The 27,031-nt window shown below is 43.7% G+C and overlaps 1 protein-coding gene across 1 annotated transcript in view; it reads left to right on the top strand.

Moving 5' to 3' along the window:
• Positions 1-27,031, top strand: part of COL4A4 (collagen type IV alpha 4 chain) — a 155,161-nt gene that overhangs the window by 121,522 nt on the left and 6,608 nt on the right. Inside the window, exons 38-45 of the mRNA XM_001110249.4 lie at positions 5,915-5,986; positions 7,300-7,428; positions 7,521-7,631; positions 8,852-9,007; positions 11,356-11,463; positions 13,147-13,155; positions 17,116-17,241; positions 26,318-26,434. Coding sequence (XP_001110249.4) covers positions 5,915-5,986; positions 7,300-7,428; positions 7,521-7,631; positions 8,852-9,007; positions 11,356-11,463; positions 13,147-13,155; positions 17,116-17,241; positions 26,318-26,434 — 828 coding nt within the window. The remainder of the gene's footprint in view (positions 1-5,914; positions 5,987-7,299; positions 7,429-7,520; positions 7,632-8,851; positions 9,008-11,355; positions 11,464-13,146; positions 13,156-17,115; positions 17,242-26,317; positions 26,435-27,031) is intronic.

The following is a 27,031-nucleotide window of genomic DNA, read 5'->3' as shown; positions in this document are numbered from 1 at the left end:
TTGTCATTATTAACCACTCCCACCCACTGCATTTCCACTTTTTCCTACCCTCCCAGTTTAGTAACACAGCAAGGATTTTTAAGTGTCTTGGTGGCTTAACAACATACACCCAATTTGGTCAAAATGACAGGGCTCATGTCAGTGTTGTTGATCCTTCTTGCCCTTGAATTTGTTTGAATTTATCACACAACTTCAGTATGGCATGCTATTACGAAACTAACAGCTGGCCGGCATGGTGGTTAATGCCTGTAATCACAGCACTGTGGGAGGCTGAGGTGGGTGGATCAGCTGAGGTCAGGAGTTCAAGACCAGCCTGGCCAACATATAGCGAAACCCCGTCTCTACTAAAAAAATACAAAAATTAGGTGGACGTGGTGACGGGTGCCTGTAGTCCCAGCTACTCGGGAAGCTGAGGCAGGATAATCGCTAGAACCCAGGAGTGGAGGTTGCAGTGAACTGAGATTGCATCACTGAACTCCAGCCTGGGTGACAGAGCAAGACTCCATTTCAAAAAAACAAAACAAATAGCTAGTAAATTTGATCCATAACAAAATCACCCCAAAATTAATCTCCAATCACATCATAATTCTGTGCTATGAAATAGTGTGTTAAAAAGAGAAGGTGAGGAAATGAACATATTACTTCACATGTTCATACCACCTACAGACAGATGTTGCAGTAGTGCTCCATCCCCATATAGTGACGCTGTTTCACTTCAGACAGCTCAGAGAACAACCGGTCTTTAAAAATGATAGCACAAAACAAAACAGTGAAATGTATTCCTAAAAGTTAAAACATCTACAGTATAAATTCATTGTTGCAGCTTGTCATGTTGATATAAAAATGAACCACACTCCAGCAGAAACACTTTGAACTGAGAAACTAAATATTTGAAGTATGCTCTAACTAAGTCAAGGGGACTGATTATCTTGTTTGAACAAACCAGCTGCTGAACTCAAAGTTGTTTGCTCTGCTAGAACAGGCCATATGGATTTTGCGTCCTGCTTGTGTTCAATCAGATTTAAACTTTAACTTAAACATATGCTAAAAATGGCTTGATTCCAGCCACCATTGACTTTCTTCACAGAATTACAAAAAACTACTTTAAATTTCATATGGAACCAAAAAAGAGCGTGTATAGCCAAGACAATCCTAAACAAAAAGAACAAAGCTGGAGGCATCAGGCTACCTGACTTGAAACTATACTACAAGGCTACAGTAATCTAAACAGCATGGTACCAGTACCAAAACAGATATGGAACCAATGGAACAAAACAGAAGCCTCAGAAATAACTCTACACATCTACAACCATCTGATCTTCCACAAACCTGACAAAAACAAGCAATGGGGAAAGGATTCCCTATTTAATACATGGTGTTGGGAAAACTGGCTAGCCATATGCAGAAAACTGAAACTGGACCCCTTCCTTACACCTTATACAAAAATTGGACCCCTTCCTTACACCTTATACAAAAACTGGACCCCCTCCTTACACCTTATACAAAAATTAACTCAAGATGGATTAAAGACTTAAACATAAGTCCTAAAACTATAAAAACCCTAGAAGAAAACCTAAACAGTACCATTCAGAACATAGGCATGGGCAAAGACTTCATGGCTAAACCACCAAAAGCAGTGGCAACAGAAGTCAAAATAGACAGAGGGGATCTAATTAAAGAGCTTCTGCACAGCAAAAGAAACTATCATCAGAGTGAACAGGCAACTTACAGAATGGGAGAAAATTTTTGCAATCTATCCATCTGTCAATCTACAAGGAATTCAAACAAACTTACAAGAAAGAACCCCCATCAAAAAGTGGGTGAAAGATATAAACAGGATATGAACACTTCTCAAAAAAAAACAAAAACAAAAACACGACATTTATGCGGCCAAAAAACATATGAACAAAAAGCTCATCATCAGTGGTCATTAGAGAAATGCAAATCAAAACCACAATGAGACACCATCTCACGTCAGTTAGAATGGCAATCATTAAAAAGTCAGGAAACAACAGATGCTGGAGAGGATGTGGAGAAATAGGAATGCTTTTACACTGTTGGTGGGAGTGTAAATTAGTGCAACCATTGTGGAAGACAGTGTGGTGATTCCTCAAGGATCTAGAACCAGAAATACCATTTGACCCAGCCATCCCATTACTGGGTACATACCCAAAGGATTATGAATCATTCTGCTATAAAGACCTATGAAAATGTATGTTTATTGCAGCACTATTCACAGTAGCAAAGGCTTGGAACCAACCCAAATGCCCGTCAATGATAGACTGAATAAAGAAAATGTGGCACATATGCACCATGGAATACTATTCAGCCATAAAAAAAGAATGAGTTCATGTCCTTTTCAAGGACATGGATGAAGCTGGAAACCATCATTCTCAGCAAATTAACACAGGAACAGAAAACCAAACACCACATGTTCTCACTCGTAAGTGGGACCTAAACAGTGAGAACACTGGACACAGGGAGAGGAACATCACACACTGGGGCCTGTCAGTGGGTGAGAGGCTAGGGGAGGGACAGCATTAGGAGAAATACCTAATGTAGACGATGGGTTGATGGGTGCAGCAAACCACCATGGCACATGTATACCTATGTAAAAAACCTGCATATTCTGCGCATGTATGCCAGAACTTAAAGTGTAATAATAATAATAAAATGGCTTGATTCCTAGACTTAAAATTTTAAGTACATATGCCCTTTAAAAGGAAGACACCCAATTCCTAGTTGGGAAGTAATATAAGATTGAAATAATGAAAACCTAAAGAATATTATCTGGAGCATGACAAGAACTGGAAAGAATGTGGATTTCATATCTTGGCTGGTAGCAAGTAAAATGTTTCATAAGAAAAAAGAATCTGGAAATAGCTTTCCTCAGAAAAGAAACGCCATGTCCCTTAGAGCTATGCACATCATGGAAATACTCCCCCCCACGCTTTTTTTACTAGATTACTTCTCTCCTGCCCTTCCCCCACAGCACTTACTACACTGGATGTAATTGCCCGTTTGTTCCATCACATCAGGGACACACTTGTCCCGCATTGTCTTGACAGCACCTGCCAGGAGGTACATTTGGGGCAGACTCTCTGTGCATTAGGGAAACATGTCTTATACCCTTATTAGGCACTCACATATTTGCTGATATAAAAAATATTTAAATCTTATTTCAGAATCTTTGTTGATAAGAATCTTCCAGGTTTTTCAACCATGACTTACAGTCACAAAGATCTCTCTTCCCATCAGCTTTAAAGTTAGGGTGAGCAGTTGTCCTGTTTTGCCTGGGCCTGAGTGGGTATTTCAGGATGTAGAAATTTCAGTGCTAAAACCAGGAAAAAGTCCCAGGCAAACAGGGACACATTGATCACCCTATTAAAAGTATGAACCCATATAAAGGCTCTTGGGTGTGTAGAGTAATGTTTTCAGGCTTTATACAGCCTGTATTTCAGGCAAAATACAGCCTGAGAGTGGGAATCCAGTCGTAAAGAGTTCACTGGCTAACAAAGAGGGGAGCCACAATTCCAGCTGGACTGGAGGTTAGATTCACTGACCGGAGAAAGAGCACCCGGCCTGCAAGTACAGTGTGCTGCAGCCTTAAAGACTGAAATAACGAAATGATGGTTGTTTAGCAGGAGGACAACCAGAGAGGTGAATAAAAATTCCTCATTACCCAGAAATGTGCTTTGTTAGCCTAATTGCCTCTCATCTGCACTGTATATATTTTATGCATGAACAACTTTCTGATTTAGAGATGGGATTGATAAAAAGCTTTCAGTGAGAAGGAAAAATTACCCTTACAACCCTACTCAGATGTAGCTGCGTTCAATTTAGAACGATAACATTGGGTCAGATAAGGGTCGGCCAGTTCAACAATGGCGAGAGGCTGGGGCTGTGACAATCTAGGATCTGGATGTGTTGATGTGACAATGGGGAGCTGGCAGGAGCAGAGACATTCCACCCCAGCCAAGTCCCCAAGCCATCAATCTTGGTGACTAAAGCTGGAGATCAAAACATGTGGAAATAGTGAAGTGGTCCCCCTGAAAATTTATTATCATTTCAGATAGACTGCAATAAATATCCAGATTTGGCAGATAAAGAAGGTCTGTGTGTTCTTTTGGTGCAAACTTGAAACGTTGGCTCATAAAATAGGAAACAGGATTGGAGAATAAACTAAGCCAGAACTGTACAAAGTGGTTAGGAATAAGAGATTTAGGGAAAATAAAGATGCATTCCCTTTTTTTTTTTTTCAAGAGAATGTGGCTCATTTAAACCAATCTAAAGCTTAGATCTTAAAAGAATAACAACTTTCTGTTTCAAGTACTGATGATAAATAGAATGGAAGCAACTAACTGTACCACCTTCTAATAAGAATCTATAGAGGATTTGCTTAAAATGAATAGATAATAATTAGCACTTGAATTATTTATATGCAACTTCTAACTTCTGTAAATTATATTTGTCCTATAAATCTATTAAAGAAAGATATGGTATACAAATAAAAATTCTACCCTACTCCTTTTTGTAGATTTCTCCCTCATCCACCTTGTTCCATATTTTCTCATTCACTCACTCAACAAACATTTATTGAACACATTCATAGGACCTATTCTTGAACTCTGATTTACCCTTGAGCAGGGGATATAGTCACCGAAAGACATGATTGTTGCACAGTGTGGGGTGGACATCAACAATCAAGGGGGTCCTATATCATGGGGGTAGGTGAGGGGCACCTTCTGTGTTCAGCCTTATAAGCTGATGGTATTTTTATCCCAAATTTGAGAGATGTGACCCTAAACTAAGTAAACAGGCTGGCTGTACACCGAGAGGCTCTTGTCTTGGATAAGAAAGAACAGCTACTGGGTGGAAGATCTACTGATGAGATAGGAAGTTTTCCAGGCTTGGCCAGAGGCTGGGGAGAAGCTGCAGCGCTCATAGCCATCAGTGGGACAGGACTTGTGAGAAGGCACCCAGCAGATGGCTCAGTGCCCAGGAGATGCTCGATAAATTTTCCTTATCTGCTTTCTTCCCTCCCTCTCCTCCTCCGACTTTACTAAGGGCCGTCAGGAAGTGTCATTTGAAAAGGCTCTCGTTCAGACAACTTCAACACAACTCAACAAACCTTGATGAAAAACCTTAAGAAAAATTTTCCGCTGGAAGTGTTTAGTGACAACTTCAGTCAAGCCAGGCTGGTGGATGGCTCTTTGGAGAACTAAACAGAAGGTTCTGAGAGAAGGAACAGGCATCAGCGGGGTAATGTCTATTTACAGAGACGGGAGTTTTCAGTGATCATCGCAATATAAACTTAGGTTCTGCAGAAAGGCATCAGAATGGTTGTGAAAGAAGTGACTGCAAAGCAGTAGCTGGAGCCACACTCGCCATGCAGGCCTGAGCATCGCAGGGCCAGCATTTGCCATCACGCCACAGGCGCCACGCATCCTCTCGTCTGACTGCATCTCCATGAGTAGATCCTGAAGAAACTAGAGTCTGCAGCCCCTGGGAGGGTGCAGTGACCCCAAGCAGGTGTGAGGCCTGGATTTGCCCCCATCCCATCTCTTTCCTCATCTAGGGTGATTTTACTGTCATAAAATCAAAGGTCACTTTCTATGCCAAGATTCAGTCATTCTAGGCCGTATCTGGTCATGATAGGATCAGAAACCAACAGCAGTACTTTAAAACCAAAGAAATGTTTGTGTTAATCTGTCTTGGCAGAAAGTCTTTATCGGACGAATGTGTTAAATAGTACTGGGCCTGGGTTTCCACCGTGATGACGAAGTCCGGACGCTCAGAGCTGTCTGCTGGCCCCAGCAGCGCGCCCTCTGCTGGGCAGTGCCTGCGGTTGTAGCTGGAGTGAGGACCGGTGGCTGGTCTTCCCTTCCGGTCACAGGCCTGTGGTGTGTTTCAGGTCCTTCCGGGTCACCTGGCCTGAATGGCTTGCATGGATTGAAGGGTCAGAAAGGAACCAAAGGTGCTTCAGGTAAGCACCTAATCATTCGTAACAGACTGAGCTTCAGTCAATGGTTCATGAGAGAAAGTGGTACCCTCCCCTGGTATTTCTGTACTTCATGAGATTTGGAGGCAATACTAAAAGAACTGGCTTAGGTTAGAGACACACTATTGGAGCTATTTTTAGTGCTGAAAATGACATATGAAAAGGACATTTGAGAAAACCCTATTTAAGAAGGAATGGTTGGTTAACAGTGTCTTTGTTGGTATTGCTTGGAATTTTCTGTCTACTAAAAGTGCTCTGAACAATTGCTTTAATGGAGCCACATTTCAAAATATTATCCTAACAAGTAAATAGTTGGGGATTTTAGGATTTTTGTATTGTTTTAAGTATAGTAATGCTATGTTTGACCACATGGGTCAAAATAGTACTAATAGCATCCTTTTATGGCCACTGCTAAAACAAATTACCTCCACAATTTGCTATTATTTTCATACCATAAATAGGTTAATCTTTGACAAGTGTATTTTATCTTGTTCTGTTTAATATAGTGAATACTTGTGTTACTTTCTCAGAAAAACCGCCTATGATCAGATAAAGTAGCTGAAACCTAACATGCAAATTTGAGTGACCCTGAGGAACAGGAATTGTGCTGCTAGGTTTGAATTTATTGTTGGAAAGAGGTGAAATCTTTATAGTTTGGAAGATCCAGTAATATAGTCACTAAGATTCATTTAATAGCTCCTCCAAATAGTCAGATTAAATGTGTGTTCCTTCCAAGAAAACACTGATGTCCTTCCTTCCCAGTGTGAAATTCCACAATAGTTCTAATTATGCCAGTCTCCACCTCAAATTTCAAAGGAACTTATGTATAATTACTTATTGTATCTCATTTGTTTTTACTCTATCCATTGTAGAGGTCGGAGTGTTGGTATTGCCTCCAAATTGTTGTTGTTTTTTTTTTTTTTTTTTTCCTTTTTGTGGAGAACGGGGTCTCGCTATATTACCCAGGCAGGTCTCGAACTCCTGGGCTCAAGCTATCCTCCCGCCTCTGCCTCCCTGAGAGCTGGGATTACAGGCGTGAGCCACCGCGCCCGGCCATCAAATTGTTGTTTTTTAAAAGCTGGAAAATAACTATAAAAGAAATAAAACTTATGGCTGGCCAGTGTGATGGGTCCTAAGAGAGAAATGGTGCAGACATTTGGATCACCATTGCAACCAGTGGTTGGTGTCTGCAGAACCAGCCACTTCTCTGCCACTATTGGGAAGTGATTCCTTTCCAGGCACTATAACAGGGACAACCAAAGAGAAGATACAGTATTAATTCTGTTTTCCCCATTAAGGTTTGCATGATGTGGGGCCACCTGGTCCTGTGGGAATGCCTGGGCTAAAAGGGGAGAGAGGAGATCCTGGGAGCCCAGGAATCTCTCCTCCAGGTCCTTGTGGAGAAAAAGGTCTCCCAGGTCCCCCAGGTAAGCTGCAGCATGCTTTGTCCTTCTTTCAATAACTAAACCAAAACCTTCCGAATGCAATGAGGCTAATGTATGATCATGTCTCTTCTTAGGGAGATCAGGACCACCTGGTCCTGCAGGTGCCACAGGAAGAGTGCCTAAGGACATTCCTGACCCGGGTCCATCTGGAGATCAGGGACCTCCTGGTCCCGATGGCCCAAGAGGTATGAGAGAATCATGACAAAGGATGGCAGTGCTCCCTTTGTTAGATGCTGCCAGCTCTGGAGGAATGTGGGGCCAGAGAGTGGCAGAATAGAAGCACTGAAGCGGCCCCTGATCAGCTTGGCAGGTGGATAAGTGAGACACAGTTAGGGTGGGACTGTGGGTAGTGGTGGGCTCTCAGGACCATATCCAGGACCAGGACTTGGCCCTGTCACTCTTCTGTTTCAGCTGTGTTAGGCCCTCGCCTATTCAGGGTAGAAACTGACAAGCAAGCGTTTCTATCACCAGCTTGATGCTGACCAAAAGTCTTCAGAAGTGGGTGGCAAGTGGGAATCGCACCCTCCTTGTTGGTCTCTAGCAACGGTCACATAAACCACTGGCACTAGCCCAGAGTGACAGGATGCACACAAGAAACAGTCTCTTCATGTGCTGCTGACAGTACATGTTGTTTCTTTCATCACTTCACAGGGACAAACTTTGGTAAGGAAAGATGTTGGAAGTCATTACTAAGCTGACCAAGTAGGTTTAGGCTAGAGCTGGGTTGGGAATTGGGAGGAGTGTGGCTCCGTGTGATATCTTGCTAAATGCAGGCAATTGCATTCATACAAGCTCTTAGAACTCTTCCTTAAAGACACATGCCCATCATCTTTGAATCTTTAGGATATTAGAGATTGTACACTGAAAATAATAAAGCTCTCAAAAGTGTGCTAAGAAGTACAGAAGCTAAGTAGGAATATAATTGGGGTCAATTTATTCCTATTTGTGGAAAGTAGTTTTCCATTAGGATTATAAATTTAATCGAGTGAACATTCCTTTCCCACCAGACATATTTCCTCAAATGCCTGTCCATCCATCCCTCCATCCCTCCATCCCTCCATCCCTCCATCCCTCCATCCACCCACCCTATTAAAGCAGTAAGATGGCAATGCAAACAAAAACCCAAAATGATATTTTCAACAGGAATGACTTTGAAGGGAAGGAAGGTTTTGCTTGGGTTCATTTTGTCTAACAGCTACCAACCCATTATCTATACCATTTCTCAACTTGGTATTACGATCCATTCTATTTCATTTCTGTTATCATTGATTTCCTCATTCTTCTAATTCTCTTTATTCCTTGCTTGCAAATCATTAAATTGTTTTTCTTCAGAAGCTGTCAAGCAGCCAGTATACACATTTGTCTTTGACTAAAAGAATATTTTTTGTCTCTTCTCTGTGGTCAGGAGCACCTGGGCCTCCAGGCCTCCCTGGGAGTGTTGACCTCCTGAGAGGGGAGCCAGGTGACTGTGGTCTACCAGGGCCACCAGGTCTCCCCGGCCCACCAGGCCCTCCAGGATACAAAGGCTTTCCAGGATGTGATGGAAAAGATGGCCAGAAAGGTATGAATGTTGTTCCGTTAAGTAGTATGTGAACACCTTGGTTATCTTACTCTTAAGGGTCTGGGGTACTGTGCCACCATTTCTATTTCCTGTGCAAACAAAGTGACTCCTTTCCAAAATGTCCTTATTTCCCCAAAGAGTCCTGAAGTTTGGGTCAAAGTTGAACAAGTAAAAGGAAGAAACACAAATTCATCTTTAGGCCCTAATAATATTCTTGGTAATCTTCCAGGCCAGAACTGAACAGTAGAAATGTGATGCAAGCCACATGTGTAATTTAAAAATATAGTAGTCACATTTGAACAAGTAAAAACAAATGAACTTTCATACTTTGTGATTTAACATAATATATTTAAATATTATTTTAACATATAATTAATATACATTTATCAATGCAATAATTGAGCTGATTGTGCAAACCTAGTTCCTTTTGCAAATAAGCCACTTCTTCTTCCTGCCTTTGAAATCCCATGTGTGTTCCACGCTAACAGCACAGCTCAGGTTGGACTGGCCACATTTCAAGTGCTAACTAGCCGTGTGTGGTTAATAGCTTCTGTATTGGACAGCTTAGTTTTAGACTGCTGACTTTGCTTTTTTATATTCATGCAAAGATCCCCAATCACTGAATTTCCCCACTCTTTGAGGTTAAAATATTTATTTTAATTATTTTTTATCCAACTGCTAATATTTGGGGAGATCAGTTTTTGGTTGCCAGAATTTCAGATAATTTTTAGGTTCAAAGAAGCTTTCTGTTGAAAAAACATGACTAATGAGTATCCATTTTAACTCCCCCATTTCATAAATAAGGAAGCTGGGTATCAGAAAAACAGCAGTTGAAATTTGCAAAAGGAGCCCAATAACTAGCCCCTTGCCTGAGTTCTGAACGAAGTGTGAAATAAGGCAAAAGATTAGATCACAGATAAAAATCACTGTGAGGCTGCCATGACTATAATGCATATGGCATCTGTACAACAGTATGGAGCAAGCCTGTCCATCTATATTAGCAATGAAATCAATTTTAGAGAATGTGGCTCAAATCTACAGGTAAGTAGGCTTCCAATTATTGAACTTCAGAATTGGACTGACGTGCTAACACTGTAGTCACCAAGAGAAAGGAGGAAGGGGCTGGCTAACACTCCTCCTCCTTAGTTACTCTAGGGAATAAATCTCTACCTGGACATAAAATTCAGGACTGAGGAAATAACACACCATATGAATACGAGTGATCTACACAAGAATACACAGGGAGTTAGAAATATTGGTGGAACCACTAATCATGCTTGTTGACTCCCAGTCCAGAGAATGTAATGGCCAAACAGTGCTTTACTATAAAGAGAGTGAGTTTCCTCAGTTTACCTTTTATGACTTACACAGTGAGAAATATTAGGCACCTGCAGGAATATAGTGGTGAACAAATTTAAGTAGAGTCTCTAATCTTATAAAGACAGAGTTTCCGCCTGACTCAGTGGTTCACACCTGTAATCCCAACACTTTGGGAGGATCCCTGGAGGCCAGTATAGTTCAAGACCAGCCTGGGCAACATAGTGAGACCCCCTCTCTACAAAAAAATTAAAAAATTATCTGGGCATGGTGGTATGTGCCTGTAGTCCCAGCTACTCGGGAGGCTGAGGTGAGAGGATCACTGGAACCCAAGAGTTGGAGGCTGCAGTGAGCAATGATTGTACCACTACACTCCAGCCTGGGTAATGGAGCAAATAATAATAATAAAATTTCTTTTATAAAAAGCATAGTTTCATGTAAGATAGACATGCACACTAAGGGATATGTCAGTTTAAATCCAGTTAAGTGTCCTGAATGAAGAGCTTATCAAAAAGCGACTAAACTTCAGTTGGGATTCCAGGGAAGGCTTCCCTGAGAAAGTGAGACTTGGTCTTAACTCTAAAAAATGAGGAAGACACCATGGATATGGAAGAAGTAAAGGAACATCACATACGTTGTGCCTAAAACTAAGAGAGTGAGGAGGAGAGTGGTTTGAACTCGGCTGGGGAGGCACATTGTTCTCGGATATTGAAAGCTCTTTCCTGATTTTCCCTTCAGTTCCAGTCCGTTGTCTCCAGAGAAAGTTCAGGGTTATAGGACTTCTTTTCATTGTAATTGAGTCTTGTCTTGATCATGGAACCATTTCCTTAGTTCTTTTGGTCGATCATGCGTTTCCTTCAGAGGCAACCCGTCTAAGCCCCACAGAGGAAAGCGAGGCTCATCTCGACTCTCAGGCTAGCTATGCCCTGCATTTTGTTGGAGTGAATTTCTGAATTCAGTCTATCAAACTGTCATTGTTTTTATCTTGTCTCATTCCAGTGCCCTCATTTTTATGTTTTGGTGTTTTTAAGGACCAATGGGATTCCCAGGACCGCAGGGACCACATGGATTTCCTGGGCCACCTGGAGAGAAGGGTTTACCTGGACCTCCAGGGAGAAAAGGACCCACTGGTCTTCCAGGTGAGCTTCCAACCTGCCAGAGCGTTTTGTTTAAACATTTACTAAAATGATCATCGTTCAGAAAGTAGTTAATATTCTGAATTACTAGCACATTTTTATTATTTAAGCCTTTTCTTATATTAAGAGTATATTTCTTTCAGGCTGCACTACAAAGTCTCATGCTTGGTAAAGTAATAATTTGTTGCCAGAATAAGTAAGTTTGAAAATTAGGAATTGATTTTATATACACTTTTTTTTTTTTTTTTTTTTTGAGACAGTCTCGCTCTGTCACCCAGGCTGGAGTGCAGTGGTGTGATCTCAGCTCACTGCAGCCTCTGCCTCCTGGGTTCAAGTGATCCATCTGACTCAAACTCAAGTAGCTAGGATTACAGGTGTGTGCCACCGTGCCTAACTAAGTTTTGTATTTTAATAGAGACAGAGTTTCACCATGTTGGCAAGGCTGATCTCAAACTCCTGATCTCAGGTGATCAGCCCACCTCAGCCTCCCAAAGTGCTGGGATTACAGGCGTGAGCCACTGTGCCTGGCCCACGTAGACTATTTCTAAGGGAAACAAATGTGTGTTCCTTTATGCAAGAGGCAAAGACTGATTGATTATTGTTTATTAGGATCGTATATTCAGTTCTGATCCCTGAATTTTCATTGATTTTCCTAGATGTTTTATTTAATATTTTTCTGTAAAGTCCATTCGTTCCTAGGAAGGGAAAAAGCTATTCAGTTTAACTCTATAGGCAACAGTTTTTAACCATAGGGTTAAATTACAACAAGGAAGAGTTGGGGAGAGAAGGGGCAAACAGACATGTATATTTGAGATGGGCAGAAGTAATATCTTTCAAGATTTTAAATCAATATTATGGTAATGTGGCGTCAGTTCAGAATATTTTGCAATGTCCTAAGTTAGCACTCTAGTTCAAAGAATAAATAAATCACACTGCTTTATGATGTATCATAGTACAGGAGGAACAAGGGCTTATATATTGATTCTTTTTTTTTTTTTGAGATGGAGTCTCGCTTTGTCACCCAGGCTGGAGTGCAGTGCAGCAATCTCGGCTCACTGCAAGCTCTGCCTCCCGGGTTCACGCCATTCTCCTGCCTCAGCCTCCCGAGTAGGTGGGACTACAGGCACCTGCCACCTGGCCCAGCTAATTTTTTTTGTATTTTAAGTAGAGACGGGGTTTCACTGTGTTAGCCAGGATGGTCTCGATCTCCTGACCTCGTGATCCATCCGCCTCGGCCTCCCAAAGTGCTGGGATTACAGGCGTGAGCCACTGCGCCCTATATGTTGATTCTTTTCACATTTCCTTTCTATGCATACCCTATACTTGGCAAATTAATATGAAATTTTCAGAAGCTTTTAAATGGATAGAATTCCTACATGCATTAAATTAGGGGATATTTGCAATAAGAAATCAACTAGAATTTTATATTGCTCCAGAGAGTTTCATTTCAAGTCATTCTACAGATGAAAACTCCATTCCTAAATCATAGCTGCTCCTGTCAGGTACACTGATGTGGACTTTTTATGTAAAGAGATGCTGCCATTCTGCTTGTCATTGATGCTGCCTCAAATTATTATGCATGTTCTTAATCTATTTCATTTTTGTCCTAATCCACAAATTTACAATCTCTTTGCACCCTGTGAAAATCACGGCCTGGCCTTGTTTGTCGTCTTCGGATTCCTCCAGGTCCCAGAGGTAAGCTTTGCTATAAAATTGGTAATTTCCCCTCACTCTGGTTTCTAGTCATTTCTGTACTTGTCCTTTTTCCTCTGTATGGGTGAGCTAAACTTTGTTACATTTTTATAGATGGGGTGCTCTAAGGATATTAGGCTGCAGTGCTTTGCTTCCTCGTTACAGATATAGTAACCTCATATAAGAGCATCCTAACACTTAGCCTCATTGATAGGTTGTCAAGGCAGCGTAGATCCTTAGCCTACATAGTTTCAATTTGGGCATGAAGTGTGTGGGCTTTCTCTGTCAAAGGTTATAGTACATACCAATGTAAGTTCCTTTTTTAAATTCTACAATATAAATACATAGAGCATCCCTAAAATAAATGGTATACACAACATTAAAAAGTGGGGCCTCACCTCCCAGTAAGGGGCTGTGACAAGCCTTCCCTATTACACCCTCAAGTCCATTTTTAAGGAGCACATTTCTTTGTGTGTTAAAAGGAAAATGTTCACTTAATGCTCTGCAATGTAAAAACAACATGTTATTTTGTGCCTGGCATTTTCAAAGGAAATAAAAAGCATTTCTCAAAAGAGAAAAAGAAAAATTGTGAGTGCTTGCATTTGTTCTTTCCAGGCCTCTGTTATTAGCCCTAATGAAAATTGCTCTGAATGCAGACACCACGTGTTACTTTAAAGGTCTTTAGAAGAGAGATGTCAGCCCCTCAACCCCCTTTTTTTTTTTTGAGACAGAGTTTCGCTCTGTCGCCCAGGGTGGAGTGCAGTGACGCGATCTCGGTCACTGTGAGCTCCGCCTCCCGGGTTCGTGCCATTCTCCTGCCTCAGCCTCCCAAGTAGCTGGGACTACAGGCGCCCACCACCACGCCCAGCTAATTTTTTATATTTTTAGTAGAGACGGGGTTTCACCGTGGTCTCAATCTCCTGACCTTGTGATCCGCCCGCCTCAGCCTCCCAAAGTGCTGAGATTACAGGTGTGAGCCACCGCGCCCGCCCCACCCCCACTTTTTATTTTTCAGCTTCTGACTTATTAGAAAGTAAAGAAAAGCAAAATCAAAATTTTTAAAAAAAGTCCTGGTATTTTCAATGCTTATATTTAAAGATTAAACTCTATTTGTTGTTTTCATTTCAATCCTGTCTCTCTGTGATTGTAAGTATAAAGTCATTTCAAGAGAACATCAAAATTCTAAATAGGAAGCACCAACCACATGCTCCCACTTTCTCAATTCCGTTGCCACTGGGAAGGGCCAGACATTACTGAGGGAAAATAGGAGATGCCTCTATGCATCTCTGTCAAGTCACCTATAGTAGAAAAGCCAAGTTTTACATTAAACTGTATGTATTGTAGAAATACATTTGGCCCTGTGTTGCTTGTGGTTTTATACCATATTTTACATGGGGTTAAATTCCAAATAGCTCATAAGAATTCCAGGTCATTTTACACAGGCCCAATAAGTATTAGGAGGCTAAAACTTTGTTGTTATGCCACATTTTGTTAAGGATTTTCTTATTGCTTTATGATTGATGTTCTTGAAATTATTTCACACTTTTGCATACAGTTGAAGAACACCATGGCTAATCAGATGATATCTTTTATTTTTATTTTATTTTTTTGGTGACAGAGTCTTGCTCTGGTGCCCAGACTGGAGATCCCACCACTGCACTCCCAGGTTCAAGCAGTTTTCCTACCTCAGCCTCCCAAGTAGCTGGGATCACAGGCATGTGCCACCATACATGGTTGATTTCTTGCAATTTTAGTAGAGATGGGGTTTCACCCTGTTGCCCAGGCTGGTCTTGAACTCTCAAACTCAGGCAGTCCACTTGCCTCAGCCTCCCAAGGTACTGGGATTACAGGTGTGAAACACCATGTCATACCTTTTAAAATATGTTTCATTTCTGAGAATTTGTTACCCAGATATTGAGTTCCTGATGCATCTGATGAGATGGTTAAGAACATGGGTTTGGAGCTAGAATGCCCTGGATTGCAATCCAGACTCTGCCATGTGTAAGCTGTGTCACCACAGAAGTATCACTTATTTGCCTGAGCCTGCATGTGTTTTTTGTTTTTTGTTTTTTTTTTTAAGACAGAGTCTTGCTCTGTCGCCAGGCTGGAGTGCAGTGGTGTGATCTCGGCTCACTGCAGTCTCCGCCTCCTGGGTTCAAGCTCTCCGCCTCCCGGGTTCAAGTGATTCTCCTCCCTCAGCCTCCCAAGTAGCTGGGACTACAGGTGCACACCACCACGCCTGGCTAATTTTTGTATTTTTAGTAGAGATGGGGTTTCACCATGTTGGCCAGGATGGTCTCGATCTCTTGACCTTATGATCTGCCCGCCTTGGCCTCCCAAAGTGCTGGGATGACAGGTGTGAGCCACCGCACCTGGCCAAGCCTGAGTGTTCTTATCCATAACCTTCTCATAACAGTAGCACATACACAGTCTTGTTGGGAGGATTTAATAGTAAAAGCATTCAGCACAGGGCCTGATATATGATAAAGCATTCAGTGAGTCTTAGCTGTTATCATTATTTTTCAGTGTTATTATTTCTTATCCCTGTGTGATGTTTGCAGGATGACTGAATGAAGCTTCATTAAAAATGTCTTAAAGACGTGAAGGTAAAAGAAAAAAAAGTCACATCTTTAGTATAGTGGTTTTCTTTCTTCTTCTTCTTCTTCTTTTTTTTTTTTTTTTTTTGAGACAGAATCTTGCTCTGTCATCCAGGCTGGAGTGCAGTGGCACAATCTCGGCTCATGCAACCTCCGTTTCCTGGGTTCCAGTGATTCTCCTGCCTCAGCCTCCTGAGTAGCTGGAACTACAGGCACTTGCCACTACACCCAGCTATTTTTTTCTTTCTTTTTTTTTCTTTTTAGTAGAGATGAGGTTTCACCATGTTGGCCAGGCTGGTCTCAAACTCCTGATCTCAGGTGATCCACCGCCTCAGCTTCCCAAAGTGCTAGGATTACAGGTGTGAGTCACTGTGCCCAGCCTGTGTTTTTCAAAGTGAGATTCCCAGATCAACGCCATCAGCCTCCCTGGGAACATGTTAGAAATGTACATGGCCCCCACTTCAGACCTCCTGACTCAGGAACTCTGGTTTCTAACAAACTAGCGACATGATTCTGAGGTGCTACAGTCAGAGTTATAGCTTTACAACGGTGCTTTTCAGCCCTAATGGACCCTGGAATCACCAGGGGACTTAAACAAACAAACAAAAACTACTGACACCCAGATCCCACCCCCAGAAATTCCTATTTAATTAGTCTAGATGGGGCCCCAGTGTTAATAAGTACATTTGAAAAGCTCACCAGCTGAGTTTATTATGCAGCCAATGAGGAGGACACTGCTCAGGCCACATCCTATTATCAAGTAAACCAGTATTTCGGGGAGTGGGACCCAGGCGTCAATATATTTCCACGACTCCCCTGGATAAGTCCAATGTTCACTCAGGGTTGAAAGTCACTGCTTCTGAGCCTCTAGCAATCCTGAAATTCTATGTGAGTGACTGACACTATGGAAACCCCTGTGGCACTGCAGTGTAGAGTAAGGACTCAGGGACACATGAAGCTGAGCTTTAGGAACCCACCAGTCCCTCTTGCAATGCCACCTGTGGCTGCTACTCCAGTAAAACATGGCCCAGAGATTGGGTAATCCTGTGAGGGTCATCACATTGCTGCATCATCCGACCTTCACTGTTTCATCCTTCTGCTTCCTCTGATACTCCATTCACTCATTCGGTCAGTCCGACGTTCTGGAAGTTTTTTATGCACCCTCCAGGAAACAAGACAAATTCCTGCCTTCATGGAACTTACACTGGATTGTTGAACCTTTACAAACATTTATACTAAAATTTATACTAAATGTGAACTGAATTTCAGCATAGAGTCAGAAGTCCAAGTTTAACCAGAGACTGTAGAAGGTGCTTGTTCCTAAGCCCGTGTGCATCCATTACACAAGCGGTAATTCCAATTTCAGGTGAACCGGGGCCACCTGCAGATGCGGATGACTGTCCCCGAATCCCAGGGCTTCCTGGGGTGCCAGGCCTGAGAGGACCAGAAGGAGCCATGGGACTCCCTGGAATGAGAGGCCCCCCAGGACCAGGTATGAGCCGCATGCTGATTGTTCATTATTTTAACTATATATTGCTGAAATGAAATTCTAGATGTTTTATTTTGTAGCTTTTGATATGGAGATTAATAACTAGTGAGAAGAAAACATGTCTTTCCCTTTGTAATTTATTTCTACCTTGATCCAAAGTACATCAATCATAGGCTAACTGGATCCACATATCCCTTCTATTTTTTTATTTTATTTTATTTTATTTTTGAGATAGAGTCTCACTCTTTTGCCCAGGCTGGAGTGCAGTGGTGCCATCTTGGCTCACTGCAAGCTCCGCCTCCCAGGTTCACGCCATTCTCCTGCCTCAGCCTCCCGAGTAGCTGGGACTACAGGCGCCCGCCACCACGCCCGGCTAATTTTTTATATTTTTAGTGGAGATGGGGTTTCACCATGTTAGCCAGAATGGTCTCCATCTCCTGACCTTGCGATCCTCCTGCCTTGGCCTCCCAAAGTGCTGGGATTACAGGAACCAGGATGTTCTCTTTCCTTTCACCCGCCACGGCCCCACTGTGATTTGGGTTCTTTTTGGTTCAGGGAATTGGAAGCAGAGCTGAATCTTGCACCATTTGTTTTTCTTCTGGTTCCTCAGAACCAAGAAGTGAAGTGCTCAAGAGATGTCCCTCTCAACAGGAGTCAGACTGGTTGTTAGGTGGCGGCCAAAACAGCCCTGCAGCCTTCCTCAAATTAATGTGGGGTTTTCGTTGTGTGTGTTTGTTGCATTGCATCTGTGTTTGTGCACCAGGTTAATTGGGTGTTGGTTGTAGCAACTTCTTTTAACGGCTCGTCAGAACTGGGAATTGGGCCAGTCGTTACTTAACTCACCTTTCTTGATACTCCTTGCATGGATAAAGTTCTGTCAGTCGGTATTACTGGTCACTCAACCTTGTTTTAAAACCAAGCTGCCTTATTATGTACATATTTGCAATATCCAGAGCTGGGTCCCTCCAACTTACAAAAATAACTTCCAGGTCAAAGATGTGACCTGTAACTGGGTTCTGCAAATTCAATTCAGTAAGTACTTCCAGACTCCCTCTACTCTTTGTAAAGTATGCTACTAGGTGGTGTGAGTGATACAAAGATGAATAAGATGTGTTTTTGCCCTCCAGGGTCTCATAATCCCATGAAAGAAATAGCAGAATATAAATAACTTAAAGTAATGGTAGATTATTACACAATTCATGTTAAAAAGGAGATGCAGGCCGGGCGCGCGGTGGCTCATGCCTGTAATCCCAGCACTTTGGGAGGCCAAGGTGGGTGGATCACCTGAGGTCAGGAGTTTGAGACTAGCCTGGCCAACATGGTGAAACCCTGTCTCTACTTAAAATACAAAAGTAGCCGGGCGTGGTGGCAGGTGCCTGTATTCCCAGCTACTTGGGAGGCTGAGGCAGGAGAATTGCTTGAACCCAGGAGGCAGAGGTTGCCGTAAGCTGAGATTGCACCACTGAACTCCAGCCTGGGCAACAAGAGCAAAACTCCATCTAAAACAAAACAAACAAACAAAAAAAGAGTTGCAAGTTGAGGAGCCAGAGTTGTTCAACAGGGAGATGGTGGGAGCACAGGCCGGGCTGATCGGCCTAATAACCAGGCATCTAGGAGTCAGCAACATCTTTGTTACTGTAACTGTGGTCCTGGTTTAGGAACTAGCAGCAACTCGGGTCCGCCCCAGACCTACAGAATCAGAATCTGCATTTTAGCAAGGTCCCCCAAATAGTGGCATACATAATCAAATTTGAGACGCCCCGATCATTATATGAATGCACTCCTTAAAGATTCAGCTAAGAGGAGAACCTTTTTAGCAAGACAATACTAGCTGCAGGTTAAAATCACCTGCAGGATCTCGAAAGACTATTGGTGCCTGGCCTCATCTCAGACTAATAGAATGTGGAAGGTGGCAAAGCCTGAATGTCAGCATTTTTCAATGCCCCCCAAGTGGCTATAGCAGGTTGAAACGCACTGCTCCACCTCAACATCAAAGCTGAGGTGAGAGGGGTGGCTGGGGTCACCCACTGTGGTGGCTTTGCAAAATAACCAAAGAAAGTAACTGGGAAGAGAAAAATATGTGAACGGATCAGTTCTTTACCCTTGAACATGATAGTTATCTCTGACATGAACAAGAACAAGATTCTCTCTCCATAGACTATGAGCTTCTGAAAGAGGGTCTAGTGCTTATGTGGCCCAGGTGTGCTCGCCTGTGATGTCTAATTCCTCCTGACTTAGGGTTGCGTGGGCTTATCAGCTGCACGTGGCCACAGGAGGGCCTTCCCTGGGTTCCTGTGCCCTCTCTTCATTGGAGCCACTGACCCTGCCTGCTGGAAGTAGGGACACTCCAAGGCCACCTCTCTGCCATCTACATGATTATGATGTTTTTTACAAAGTGCCCCGTCGTTCTGGTGAAGCATCGCCTTCTCTTCCTATGTTCTCAGCATGTGGCTCAGCTTCCCTGGGGCTCCTTTTTGTCCTGTGCACCCACTCCCAAGCCCTTACTTTCTTCTGGGTCCCCTCTTCTCTGATAGGAGCCTCTGGGTTCCTGTTACAAAGGACCTCTCTTCCCCGCCATGTATTCCTCGGCCTTGTCTATGCCCGTTGGCCACACTGGCTGTATTGGCCATCCTGTCCAGTTACTGAAGAGTGATAGTCTATTCTAAGGGCCTAATGGCCAGCCCTGGCTGACCTGGGTCATCTGCAGGCCATGTTGCTCATTCTCCAGCATTTCCTGAAGGCATTTTTTCAGCAGGGTGTGAGGGGCCATATATACCACTCCAGCCTGGGCAACAAGAGCGAAACTCCGTCTAAAACAAAAACAAAGCAAAGCCAAAAAAAGGAGTTGCAAGTTAAGGGTGTTGGGAGAATGGGATGGGCAGAGGTTAATTCCAGTGTGGAGAACTGCAGGACTGCTAGGACTCCAGCAAGAGCTGGTATTTGAGGATAGCCTTAAGGAAAGGTAGGGCTTATATACCACCACCATATATACCACCCTCAAGATCAAGTGCCATAAAGAAACAGCTGCCATAAAGAAACGGCTGCCACTAGAAAGAACAATGTTCACTTAAAATGACATTGTTGGTATCTTCCTCTTTTCCCTTCCAAATCTTCTCTTTTCTGCTCCTTTCCCTCCTCCCCGCCACCCTCAAGTAGACAAAAAAGATAACTACTGAGTGCCGGGCTTAATTCCTGGGTGATGAAATAATCTGTATAACAAACCTCCATGACGTGAGTTTTCCTATGTAACAAACCTTCACACGTACCCCTGAACCTAAAATCAAAGGTAAAAAAAAAATGAAAAAGTCTTTTCTTTCGTCGCTTAACTGATTTTGTAACCACGTGCTGCAGCTGAGACTTACACAAAAATGAACAAACTTCTGGCTCTCTCCTCCCCAGTGTGTGTGGATGACAGCCACATGAAGTGGGTCCATTAGGAGTTCTCCACCACGGGAGGCCTAACGCTCTTCTACACACGGATCTCTTTGATCTACACCTTTTCCTTCCAGGGCGGCCCTCAAAGGCTGAAGCTTCCTTCAGTGAACTCAAAAGTGTTATCCGTTTTGTTTTGAACTGTTCCTGCCTAATGGACGTTCCCACACCCTGTTAGGGTTGTGTTTCTCTTCAAGGCAGCACTTGCCCTCTCAGGAGGTCATCCATCTAACACTGGAGGGTTTTTTTGATGTTTAGTTTTATTCTCTAAAACTAGTTTCAAGTAGGGAGCAAGTCCATAAGGTAGAAAGCTCTGAACATAGAACTCGGGTTAACAAGAGCCTTCCTTCCTGTTTCTCCGGAAATGTCTTCCGCCTGACAATTTCTCTCTGCCTCACCCTAAAAGGAGTAAAGCCCACGTGGTAACATCTGGTGTCAGGATTCTTTTTCCTAGATCCTCAGTGATCTCACCATGAGTCTGTACATCAGGAGGAATGCCTGCTGCTGCTTGTTCAGTGGAAGGGGGAAACTCCTCACCCATACGCACTAGGGCAGCCCTTTCTTCAATATATTGCACGTTGGAATCATCTTATCGGGTGGGATGGAGAAAGGAATGGTCTGAGCTCACTGTTGGGGCCCCGTGTTCCTTCCAAGATAACTGATCCTCTCTTGGAAGGTGGTGGAGTTCCAGATGCCACCAGCAGTGCCACCCCGGGAAGAGGAGGTTTCTGCCCAGTCACCAGGAAGGGCAGGGCTCCTCTCACCCTGATGGAGAGGAGGGGATGTGTCCTTTCTCCCCTACTGAATGGTAACCACATACAGCATGCAGTCCAGGACACTCTGGAATAATTCGTTTCTAATCCTGGGAGAACAAAAGCATAACAGGAGCATATCGGACGCTGAGATGTCTACACTGAGTGTAGCTCAACCAGCACAGGGCATGGAGGGGAGAGACCCGCTGGTCGTAGGGATGGAAGAAGAAGGGGACACTCTCAGGCAATATGAGGACACAGTTTTACAAGCAGTGGGGCATGTGGAACCGAGGGCAGGGAAGTGAGACATCTGCCTCATCACCCGAGCACTTTAGTCCCCTGCTTTGGCTTTGGAGTCAGATGATCTTTGCTGCGACCACTCAACCCTGTTGGTGCAGCATAGCCGTAGGTAACACGTACATGAATGCATGTGTTCCACTGTAACTGGGGTTACCAAAATGGGCAGTAAATGGCCCACAAGCTGTAATTTGCCAACCACCATTCTAGAGACTGTAAGAAGCTTGAGGGCAGGATATTGTTTTATTCAGTGTGATATCCACACACAGGCCTGGGTCATGGAGGGTGTTTGGTAAACATCTGGTGAATGAATACATGACTCTTCGATGTAGCCTACTGTGTGGAGCAGTTTCTCAACCTCAGTGCTGCTGACATTCGGGGCCCCATCATTCTTTATCCTGGAGGGCTGTTTGGTGGATTCTCGGATGTTGAGCAGCATCTCTCGCCCCTATCCTACTAGATGCCAGTAATGACCTCTTCCTCCATTTGAGGACCAAATGCCTCCAGATATTGCCAAGTGTCTGCTGGGGGGTGGGGGGCGGCAGTGCAGAACCACCCAATGTTGAAGACCATTTACGTAGGGAGGGATGTGGCAGGAGATAGGAGATGCACCTTTAGGCTGTTGGGGAGGCATTTGGTGAAGGGAAAAAAAAAACTTTATTACAAAAGAAAAAAAAAAAAGGTAACTTAAAACTAAACACACTTTGGCCAGGCGTGGTGGTTCATGCCTGTAATCCCAGCACTTTGGGAGGATGAGGTGGGTGGATCACGAGGTCAGGAGATGGAGACTATCCTGGTTAACACAGTGAAACCCCATCACTACTAAAAATATAAAAAATTAGCCAGGCATGGTGGCGGGCGGGAGGCTGAGGCAGGAGAATGGCATGAACCCAGGAGGCAGAGCTTGCGGTGAACCGAGATCGTGCCACTGTACTCCAGCCTGGGTGACAGAGCGAGACTCTGTCTCAAAAAAACAAAACAAAAACAAAACAAAACAACAAAAAAACTAAACACACTTTTAAAAGACACAATTGCCTGGGTATTTTTCTAGTTTTATTTCTGCATGATCATCCTAGGCAGACTCTTTGGCAAACTGTTCTTAACATAACCTTACTTCTATGTCATTACATATTTTCCTACAATATTATCTGTAGTAGCTGAGGAACATTGCCTTATCTGATTGTGCCACAATTTATTTAACCACTACCTTCACCAATTATTGATTGGTTTGCTGCCAGCTGCTCTGCTAGAAATAAGTTAATCCAACAAGGCCCTGCTTTTTGGAGCCACAGGCTAGCAGAAAATGAAGACATTGGGCGAGTCAGTTCGGAAGTGTTGAGTGTTAACAAGGGGTAATGTGGGAATTTCTAAAAGGGGAGCTGAACCTGGGGGTACGGAGGGGGCGTCACGAGGAACATTTAAGGCTTTGGTTCTCGAGCTTCGTGGACCATCAGAATCCCTGAAGAGCTTGTTAAAACGCAGCTCGCTGGGGCCCACCCTAGACCTGATTTGTTAGGTAAGGAGAGGGCTCTGAGAGTCTTTTATTTCTAGCATGTTCCCAGGTGCTGCCACTGCTGCTGCTGGTCCAGTAACTACTCTGATTTAAGGAGTTTCCACTTTCTCACTACGATAAGCAACTGGTAATGATATCTTACGTATATGCATCCCTGATTATCATGAAGAAATAGTGTAATGGATAAGAACAGAGGTTCTGGAAATAAGGGCCGGGTGTGGTGGCTCATGCCTATAATCCCAGCACTATGGGAGGCTGAGGTGGGCAGATCACCTGAGGTCAGGAGTTCAAGACCAGCCTGGCCAACATGGTGAAACCCAATCTCTACTAAAATCACAACAAAATTAGCTGGGTGTGGTGGCGTGCACCTGTAGTCCCAGTTCTGAGGCAGGAGAATCGCTTGAACCCGAGAGGCGGAGGTTGCAGTGAGCTGAGGTCATGCCACTGTACTCCAGCATGGCCAATAGAGTGAGACTCCATCTCAAAAAAAAAAAAATAAATAAAAATAAAAATAAAAAATAAAAAATTAGCCAGGCATGGTGGCGCATGCCTGTAGTCCCAGCTACTCGGGAGGCTATACCTTTAGCCTTTTGAGGAGGCAGGAGAATCGCTTGAATCCGGAAGGCAGAGGCTGCAGTGAGCTGAGATAGTGTCACTCTATTCCAGCCAGGGCGATAGAGTGAGACTCCATCTGGAAAAAAAAAAAAAAAAAGAGTAGAGATTCTGGAAAGAGATGACATGTGTTCATAACTCTGGCTTTACCACATAACCCATGACTCAGTTTCCTGATCTGTAAGAAGGGCTGATTGTGAGGATTATGTGGATTCACTAACATAAAAAGCACTTAGAACACGGCCTGCCTCAGAATAAACAGTGATGTGTTTGCTATTGTTGTTGTTGTTTCTTTAAACTAAATTCCCTGAGTAGAATTTCTGGTTTCAAGAATAGGCAGAAATGTAGGATTTTCAAAATATGCCACTAAGATCATCACCGGAAAGAGTTTTAAAGTTAAATCATCTACAGCATTTGTTCTCGAAGTGTGGTTCCTGGGACTGGCAGCATCAGCGTCACCTGGAGACTTCTAGAAATGCAGATTCTCAGGCCCCACCCCAGACCTACCAAGGCGGAGACTGATTTCTACCAAAGTGTGAGCCAGTGTTGCAGAATGTCTCTGGGCTTCTGTTCTCTGCAGCAGTGGTGACTGTGTCATTGCGCTGTTTAGCCCTGTGTTTCCTACTGATGCTGCTCAGGTGGATTGGAGGAGGAAGATTAGAGTCCAGGGTTGCTCTAGGCAAGTTAGCTACTCTACTCTGTGTGGACGCACAGTCAGGGCCTCACCTGGGGCCACTGAGGGACAAGGAGGGGCCTGTGTGGGAAATGTTTGATTCCTGCTAGCTTGCAACACCAAGTCAAACCTCCTTAACCCTCCATGCATCCTTTCCATGACAGGGTTGCTGCTTTAAGGGCAGAGGGTTTCGGTCAGCGTCTCTGTTAATACACTCATTTAATGGTTATCAGGCAAGGCTGGTCCCTTAGTAGGGTAGGGGAGGGAGGCTCCATGAATTCCTCAGTTGACTGGCATCCTCAAATTTGTCATCATCCCCCAGTCACTGGAGGGCGAAGGCAAGAGGCAAGAATGAAAGTCACTTAAGCAAGCCCCTTTGACTTAACGTTTGATTTTAGGCAATGTGTTGGTCTGCTCGGGCCATCACAACAAAGTATCATCCACCCGGTGGCTTAAACAACAGGCAGTTCTAGATGCAGAAATTCAAGATCAAGGAGCCACGACAGGGCCGGTTTCTCCCAAGGCTTCTCTCCGTGGCTTGTGGATGCCACCATCTTCCTGTGTCCTCACATGGCCTCTCCTCTGTGCCATTCCAGGGACATGGATCCCCGGGGTCCCCTTCCCTGTCCAAATTTTCTCCTTGTGTAAGGAGACTAGTCAGCCTGGATTAGGGCCCAGCCTAACAGCCTCATTTGAACAGAATCACCTCCTTAAAGGTACTGTCTCCAAATACAGTCACATTCTGAGATATGGGGGCTAGGACTTCAACATATGAAATTTGGGGGTACACAGATCAGCCCATACCAGGCTACTCTGTAGCAGAGAGAGAGAGAGAGAGAGAGAGAATAGAAAGAGAGAGAATAGAATAATAAGTAGAGACTGGAAACTTGGAGAAGGCTAGTAATTCAGGAAATTAGGTGTAATAGCAATAGACTCGCCCAAAGACAATGATTGTGTGTGCTCCCCTGACTGAAGGGAGATGGTGGCTAATGAATTGAGGCCTTGACAAAAAAGTAACTGCATACTTAGAGAACCCCTCAAGGATTAACTCAACTGCGGCCAAGTCCCCCAGGTTATATCCAGAGCTCTGCAGCGTGTCAGGGGCAGGGTCTGGTGGTTGATGGTCATTGCACTTCACCCCCTTGGGCCCAAGTTTCCTCTCCACATGTGATTGGCTCTGTGACCTTTATGAGCCCCAGTCTCTTCACTGGTACCACTGGCATGTACGAGTACCTAGTCATATGGCTGCTGGCAAGACCAAACCGGACAATCCACATAAAGGGATGAGCATCGTACCTAGCACATTGTAAACACTCAGTAAAAAGCTGTTTTTAAAAATTGCTGCACCTATCATGCTCCAGATTTAACGTGACCCCAAATGAAACCGATTAAATTTCATTCATTTCTCCATCTAGGCTTTTAAACAATCATTATTAAGGAAAGTATTTATTATAAATGCCATACATGTTCAGTAGTTTTTTTTTTTTTTTTTTTTTTTTAAAGTCAAACATACAAGACTATGAAGAAAATGTGAAAACCTGTCTCTCAGCATCTCCCTGGTCTGGCCTCAAATCCTGGCCCAGTCCTTAAGCAAATTATTTGACCTCTCAGAGCCTCAGTTACCCCAACTGCAAGTGGCGATAGTAAAATGCCAACTTCATATCATCGCAAAGACTAAACGAGCTGATGCATGCAGCCAAAGTGGGAAGGAAGCCTGGGGCGGGCACACGGTATAGGCACGGTAAATGCTAGCAGGTGTCATGGTTGCTTTCACCACCAGCATCATAAACTTTTGTGCAGGGTGCAAAGGAGAGCCTGGGCTGGATGGCAGGAGGGGTATGGATGGCATTCCTGGGTCTCCTGGGCCTCCCGGACGTAAAGGTGACACAGGAGAAGACGGCTACCCCGGAGGACCAGGTAGAGTTTCAGTCTCTCCTCTTTTCTCTGACACTGTAAATCTTAGAGTTGTATACAAAATCTCTGACCTCTCAAGTGGCTTTCCAGACGGGATCCTATTCAGATCATTTGCCTTAGATGCCAACTCACCAGGTATCAGAGACAGAAGCAATGAGAACAGAGTGGGATGCATCTCCTATGATCTAACTGATGCTAAACCATCATAAAACCTAGACAAGGCCCTGAATCCTATTCAGTATTTTCCCAAACTGCTATACATCATCATCAAAGTCTTGGCCATTTCTGCAGTTCACTTTCCAAGGTCATGAAGGGACTGTCAGCCTGGTGGCCGTGGGGTCACCCTTGAGAGGCTGTGTTGAAGACCTTAGGGATGATGTGTGTGTTCTCACCCTCTACAAGTGGCCGAATTGCCTGGTTTCCTGAGTTCACATTATCTTATCATATAACTATTAGTACACTGATGTAGGAAACAGGGCTCTTTCTTAAAAAAAAAAAAAAAAAGAAAAAGGGGAAGTGGTGTTGGGAAAGGGGAGCTAGGACTCCAGAATAGAAGTGTGAAACAGTGCACCAGGAAGCTCATTAGGCACATGGATCCAA

The sequence above is a fragment of the Macaca mulatta genome, chromosome 12, assembly GCF_049350105.2.
Source record: "Macaca mulatta isolate MMU2019108-1 chromosome 12, T2T-MMU8v2.0, whole genome shotgun sequence".
NCBI classification, from domain to species: domain Eukaryota; kingdom Metazoa; phylum Chordata; class Mammalia; order Primates; family Cercopithecidae; genus Macaca; species Macaca mulatta.
Note: the sequence above shows the minus strand (reverse complement) of the source record. Positions and strands in the feature narration are given on the sequence as shown.